Genomic DNA, 7,500 nt, shown 5'->3' on the forward strand with positions numbered 1-7,500 from the left:
TAAAACTACACTGAAACTACTCTGAAACTATACTAAAACTACACTGAAACTACACTGAAACTACTCTGAAACTATACTAAAACTACACTGAAACTACTCTGAAACTACACTGAAACTACTCTGAAACTACACTGAAACTACTCTGAAACTACACTAAAACTACACTGAAACTACTCTGAAACTATACTAAAACTACACTGAAACTACACTGAAACTACTCTGAAACTATACTAAAACTACACTGAAACTACTCTGAAACTACACTGAAACTACTCTGAAACTACACTGAAACTACTCTGAAACTACACTAAAACTACACTGAAACTACACTGAAACTACTCTGAAACTACACTGAAACTACTCTGAAACTACACTGAAACTACTCTGAAGCTACACTAAAACTACACTGAAACTACTCTGAAACTACACTGAAACTACTCTGAAACTACACTAAAACTACACTGAAACTACACTGAAACTACTCTGAAACTACACTGAAACTACTCTGAAACTACACTGAAACTACACTGAAGCTTTGCATGTAGAGTGTCCAGTCGTCCTTGTGTCTCCGGGACAGTCCCAGTTTTGAGTCTGTGTCTCTGTCCCTGCAGATTTATACAAAACCACTGATTTGTCTCAGTTTATACAAAAAATGTCCCAGTGTCTCTATTTTGAACCAATCTGAAGAGAAATATAAACTTTTAAATTTGTTGAGGTAAACTACAAAAAAATCTGCTTAAAAATGATGAAAACACAAATAAAATGTGACTGTACTGACTCACATGTTGGTCATGAATTGTCTCTTCCATAATTACACACTCGTTTCACAATTTTATTATTACTAACCACCAAAAAATGAGGATGTCCTGGGTTTTATTTTGAAATTCTGGTCCCCCTAATCACGATGGAACGTACCTGAACCACTGAGGGATCACACAGACATAAGAACACATGGACCATTTAATGTTGAAAATCACATTCTATCTGAAGATTCGTCTAAAGAAAGAGTTTTTAATTCTCATGGTGTCTCAGAGTCAGTGTCGAGTATCAGGTCTATAGTCCAGTTTGAGCTGACGTCATTGTTATTAAAAACCCGCGTTGCTGCTGGGAAATATTTAGTTCGGAGGCAGAAACACAGTAGCGTCAAACACAGTGTGTAACCTCCTGTATTTCTCCTTGATATTGGTAAATTCCTGCTGCATTATCAGACGCACAAATAGAAACACGGAAGAAGGAAAATGTCTTTTTCATATTCTGAGTGAAAAGAACCACTAACGGTGAATTAAACGACTTTCAAACATCCGCAGAGCAAACGTAGAAGATCCTAACAAACCGTGGACTCAACAAGTTCAACAACACATCCAGACTCTTGGAGGTTTTCATCTTTTCTGCTGTGAATGGCCCAGGAGTTTCACCAAGTCATTGTGGATAATAATATTATTATTATAAATATTTGTCCAGGGAGTTGGAGATTCTGACCAAAAGTTTGGTTTGGTCCAGACTCTGTCGGGGTTGAAAAGGGAGATTTGTCGTCCGTCGATGTTTATGACCAATTTCTGGTCAAATGTTCTTGGGTCGTCTGCCGTTAGAGTGGATCAATAACCGGGATCAATACCCTTTACGTGTTTTCTCGCTCCGTCCGTCATGTTGAATCAGTGTTTCTTGCCGCCGACCAAAATAATTCCCATCATGCAACGCACGCTTTTGTCAACAATGAAACTCGTCTATTCTTACGTAAGTTTTGAAGTGTCAGTGTCATGACGACAGCAGCAGAATCTCGTTACCTCTTCTGCGGCGAGAAGCGTCCGGGCAGAGACGTGACGGAGACGTTGGCTCTGGACTTGGAATCCTGTTTTCCTCTGTCGGCTTTTCTGCGCTCGTTTAAAACACAAACATGAGGAGCGAGACTTTTCTCAGGTTTAGACAAACAAACACCTCAAACAAACTCTTCGTACCGACTGTCGGAGCGACGACTCGTCCATTTCACCACCGGCTCCGGCTTTTTCCAGACCGGACTCCCAAACCCTGGAACAGCGCTGAACTTAAAAAAACAGACAAAGCAAGTTCATTTACAGAGCACAATTTGTACAGTTATTTACAGAAGAAGAGCGACATTAAAACAGCAAAACAGACTCATCGAAACAAAAAACAAAGACCATTTTGAGTCTGGATTTAAAGAGCATGTGACAGATTTAGATCATTGTGTTTTTATCGATATTATCAAGTTTGAAATGTTTGTATCGTGACCAAAACTCTAAACTCTCTCTCTGGACTCTGGCTCTGTAAACTCGGTGTTGTTCGATCACCAGGTCACGTGTGGATTTACCTCCTTGAGAAGGTTTTGGGCGAAATAATGAGACTTGGTCTTGAGCAGCGACGTGAGGTCTTCAAACACGACGTCGCTGATCTGCTCGTACTCGTCCTCGTCTGCGTCAAACTCCTTCACACCCTGAAGAAAAACAACAACACTCATCAGGACCAGGGACTCGAGCTCTGGGTCCTTCACCTGCTCGTTTCTATGGAGACGTCGCTGCTCTGTCTGAAATGTTCCGCAGTGTGACATTAAACAGCTCCACTTTGCATTTATTCAGTTACAGAAGGTTTTATCTCTCAAAAAAACAGACATTGTGACCGTGAGCCTGTCCACAGATCTGACCTGTAACTCGGCCTGGTTTGGTCTCCATGAAGATAAAAAGGAACATTCCAGACAAAGTAATAACGTCTCCATGGAGAAAAGCAGAAAAGTTACACAATACAGCTTTAATGTGGAGAGGAAAACGTTCTTCATTCACATCGTCTCAGAGAAGAAGTCCGGGTTTAGTCCTGGTTTAGTCCTGGTTTAGTCCTGGTTTAGTCCTGGTTTAGTCCTAGTGAAATCCGGGTTTAGTCCTGGTTTAGTTCTGGTGAAGTCCTAGTTTAGTCCTGGTTTAGCACTTTCCAGAGTTCTTCAGAGGGCATAAAGCGAACAACTAGCACGCTAACTGTGCACTTCCTCATTCTTGGAGCAAGTGCACTAAACTTCAATTTGAACATGAAGTATCTCTCGCCCTCTCTAAACCAGGACTAAACCAGGTCTGAACCAGGTCTAAACCAGGACTAAACCAGGACTAAACCAGGGTGAGATGTTTTGCCGTCAGTCCCTGTGACTCTTTTGCGTTGGGGTTTGACTCGTTCTGTTCACACACACACAGATTAAAGTGGTGGTGAGTAGTGGGGACCTTGTTGAGGAAGACCCCGCGGCGGCTGTAGGTGGCGCTCAGAGGCTCCGTGTCAAAAGTCTCGATGGTGACGTAGGAGATTTCCCCCTGGAGCTGCCTGTGCGGAGGAGCGCGGCAGCCGTTCGCAAACACAAAGTCTGGAAGAGCAAAGATCGTTAAAGATTAACACGAGTAACACGAAGTCTACGAGTGATGCTCTGCAGGGACATCGCTCTGGGGGGATCTACGTCGAACTCTTTCGGCAGAATATTCAGCGGCAAAATCTATATATACACAAAATGGATATACAGAATTTTTGGATTATAAGTCGCATGTTTTTTCATGTTTTGGGTGTTTCCTGTGACTTATACTCTGGTACGACTTATATATTAAAACATATCATTTCACATGTTTGTTATTTTTACACTGACAGTCGACAGGGGGCGCTCTAGGCTTGTGTGTCAGTATCTGCTCCTCCTGTTACTTCTGCATCACTGAAAATCTAAAATTTAAACATGAACTTATTAAAACGACTGAGAAGACTGAACACAAATGCCCCAAAAGAAAATCAGGTTCTGCAGATTACAAACTGCAAGTCGTGAAATCTGCAACTGAAAACGGAAATCAAGCAGCAAAAAGAAAGTTTGGAGTGAGGGACACTTGAAAAGAGGAGGAGACTCGAACTGCAACAAAGAAAACAAAAAAAGTTCAGCGTGGGCGTAAAGCTCGACGGCTACAGCGAGAGGAACAAGTTCACAGATGGTGTTTGAACATCGTGCTGCTGGGAGAAGCTCGTCCACGGTGCAGTGACGTCTCCACAGACAATGATGTTCCAAAAACGATGTCCCAAAAACTCCACAGACGTCGATGTCCCAAAAACTCCACAGACGTCGATGTCCCAAAAACTTCAAACCGACTTCCAAACTGAGGCCGACTGTTTGATGTGTTGAAATGTTTGTTCCTGGTCTCTGATTTCATCAAATAAATTCCCCCCAAATGCGACTTGTAAATGTTTTTTTCTTCTACGTTACATCTTTTTTGTCTGGTGCGACTTATACTCTGGAAAATACAGAACTCAAGACATTTTCAGGAGCCTGTGATCAGGACACAAACTGCTCTCTACTGTTTAGGGGAATTACAGTTATGTATAAAATAAAAATATTAACTGGGACGTCCCCGTTTTGGTGGTTGGTGATAATGAAACTGTGAAAGGAGTGTGACACTGTGGAAAATTGTTCTACAGAGACAATTCATGATGAACATGAGTCAGTACAGTCACATTTTCTTTGTTTTTTTAAGCTGATTTTCTGTATTTTACCAAAGCAAATGTCAGTTTTTGTCTCTTTACTGTTGCAGGGTCAGATTGATCAAAAATAGAGACTCTGGGACATTTCTTGTATAAACTGGGACAAATCAGTGGTTTTGTATAAATCTGTGGGACACAGAGACACAGGGACATAAACTGGGACATAAACTGGGACATAAACTGGGACTGTCCCGGGGACACAGGGACGTCTGGACTGTGACTGTGGTTTGAACCAAATCAGGTCTGTGTGTTCAGGTCATGTTCAATTAAACTGATCAGGTTAAAGTTTAAACAGAAGATTAGAGCGTCTGACAGAGCAGTGCTTCAGTTAGCGTCACATCCCCACGGAATGTTGATGTTGTTGACATCATTGTGTGTGTAAATGTGTGTGTAAATGTGTGTAAGTGTGTGTGTAAATGTGTGTAAATGTGTGTGTGTGTAAATGTGTGTAAGTGTGTGTGTAAATGTGTGTGTAAAACTGTGTAAATGTGTGTGTGTGTGTAAATGTGTGTAAAGTGTGTGTGTAAATGTGTGTGTAAAAGTGTGTAAATGTGTGTGTAAATGTGTGTGTAAAAGTGTGTAAATGTGTGTGTGTGTAAATGTGTGTGTGTAAATGTGTGTGTGTGTAAATGTGTGTGTGTGTAAATGCATGTAAATGTGTGTGTAAATGTGTGTGTAAAAGTGTGTAAATGTGTGTGTGTGTAAATGTGTGTGTGTAAATGTGTGTGTGTGTAAATGTGTGTAAGTGTGTGTGTAAATGTGTGTAAGTGTGTGTGTAAATGTGTGTGTAAATGTGTAAATGTGTGTGTGTAAACGTGTAAATGTGTGTGTGTAAGTGTGTGTGTGTGTAAATGTGTGTAAGTGTGTGTGTGTAAAAGTGTGTAAATGTGTGTGTAAATGTGTGTGTAAGTGTGTGTGTAAGTGTGTGTGTGTAAATCTGTGTGTAAGTGCCTGTGTAAATGTGTGTAGTGTGTGTGAAAGGATCTGTAGTATGTGTGAAGGGGTCTGTAGTGTGTGTGAAGGGGTCTGTAGTACGTGTGAAGGGGTCTGTATTGTGTGTGAAGGGGTCTGTAGTGTGTCCAGGTCCATGTCCCACTGGTTCTTTTGAATTTCATTTAAGAACGAAAAACAATAAAATGGGAAAACAGATTATTATTTTATTTTTCTGTTTTGGTGTCAAACAAACAAACAAACAAAAAATAGATTTCGACCTCGATTTCCAATATTTAATTTAAAGTTTAAAAGTTTCAAAAATCAGTCTCGGTGCCGTTTTAATGTTTTTTCTTCTCTGTTTCTTTGAGGTTCTGTTGTGGATCCAGAGTCGACCATAAAACTGTAATAAAAATGATTTTTATTACAGTTTTATGGCGTCACTGAACAGAGGACAGTTTCTTGTTGTTTCCTGTTTCTCTTCGTGGATCAACGACGAGTTTCTGAGACGTGGAACTAAACGTGTCGCAGTAAAAGACGAAACATGTTTGTCACAAAAAAAGATTTTTCAGCTTCGTCCTTAAACCAGAAAATAAAATATCAACATCAAAATAATCACAAGACGTTTTTTGATTGGTGATATTTGAAATAAACTTTAAATTAAATATTGGAAATAGATAAAAATCAGTTTTTTTTGTTTGACACTAAAACGGAAAATTGAAATAAACTTGTTTTATTGTTTTTCGTTCTTAATTAAAATTCAAAAGACCAAACGGGACTTGGACCCTGGACGTGTCGATAAACACATCGAGTCGTGTTTGAACCTGAAGTGTAGCGCAGAGATCTGAGCAGAGAACGCTCGTCGTCTCCACAGAAGATCATCAGGGACTCCACCTCGTTCTTCGTGATGCTGACGTGGAGATGCACCTGTCTGCAGAGGAACACAGGAGAACGTCTCACACTGGAGCTACAGAGAACGTTATGAGAACGTTATGGAGAACGTTATAGAGCGATGAAGAACGTTATGGAGCGATGAAGAACGTTATGGAGCGATGAAGAACGTTATGGAGCGATGAAGAACGTTATGGAGCGATGAAGAACGTTATGGAGCGATAAAACTCTGCAGATTTTTTGTCTTACTCTGAGATCTGCTGCAGCACTTTGTCCATGAGGCGCTGGTTGAGTTTCTGCAGTAACTGGACCAATTTCACTTTCGGTTCTTGATCTTTCACTTTGTCGATTTGTTTCCCGTCGGACTCGAGGAGAGCGGAGAACCTGGACCCGACCATCTGAGACACAACGTCTGGGTTTTCTGAAACACGAAGCACATGAGGTTCATCACGGACTTTTCCCCTCGTCTGAAGTGTCGCTGGAGACTGTGGAACTTCTGCTTAATGTTTTATGTGTAAATGTGTGTGAAAGGGTGTGTAGTGTGTGTGCAGGGGTCTGTAGTGTGTGTGAAAGGGTGTGTAGTGTGTGTGCAGGGGTCTGTAGTGTGTGTGCAGGGGTCTGTAGTGTGTGTGAATGTGTCTGTAGTGTGTGTGAAAGGGTCTGTAGTGTGTGTGAAAGGGTGTGTAGTGTGTGTGAAAGGGCCTGTAGTGTGTGTGAAAGTGTCTGTAGTGTGTGAAAGGGCCTGTAGGTTGTGTGAAAGTGTCTGTAGTGTGTGTAAAAGGGCCTGTAGGTTGTGTGAAAGTGTCTGTAGTGTGTAGAAAGGGTCTGTATTGTGTGTGAAAGGGTCTGTAGTGTGTGTAGGGGTCTGTAGTGTGTGTGAAAGGGTCTGTAGTGTGTGTGAAAGGGTCTGTAGGTTGTGTGAAAGTGTCTGTAGTGTGTGTGAAAGGGTCTGTAGTGTGTGTGAAAGTGTCTGTAGTGTGTGAAAGGGTCTGTAGGTTGTGTGAAAGTGTCTGTAGTGTGTGTGAAAGTGTGTGTAGTGTGTGTGAAAGGGTCTGTAGGTTGTGTGAAAGTGTGTGTAGTGTGTGTAGTGTGTGTGAAAGGGTCTGTAGTGTGTGTGAAAGTGTCTGTAGTGTGTGAAAGGGTCTGTAGGTTGTGTGAAAGTGTGTGTAGTGTGTG

At 41.4% G+C, this 7,500-nt stretch overlaps 1 protein-coding gene across 1 annotated transcript in view; it reads right to left on the reverse strand.

Moving 5' to 3' along the window:
* Window positions 1-7,500, reverse strand: part of odad2 (outer dynein arm docking complex subunit 2) — a 36,842-nt gene that overhangs the window by 25,339 nt on the left and 4,003 nt on the right. The window contains 6 exon segments of the mRNA XM_055153136.1: window positions 1,785-1,871; window positions 1,956-2,041; window positions 2,327-2,449; window positions 3,219-3,355; window positions 6,258-6,400; window positions 6,574-6,745. Coding sequence (XP_055009111.1) covers window positions 1,785-1,871; window positions 1,956-2,041; window positions 2,327-2,449; window positions 3,219-3,355; window positions 6,258-6,400; window positions 6,574-6,745 — 748 coding nt within the window.

The sequence above is a fragment of the Boleophthalmus pectinirostris genome, unplaced genomic scaffold (genome assembly GCF_026225935.1).
Source record: "Boleophthalmus pectinirostris isolate CB_2022bp ecotype Guang Dong unplaced genomic scaffold, ASM2622593v1 HiC_scaffold_17, whole genome shotgun sequence".
Classification (NCBI taxonomy): Eukaryota; Metazoa; Chordata; class Actinopteri; order Gobiiformes; family Gobiidae; genus Boleophthalmus; species Boleophthalmus pectinirostris.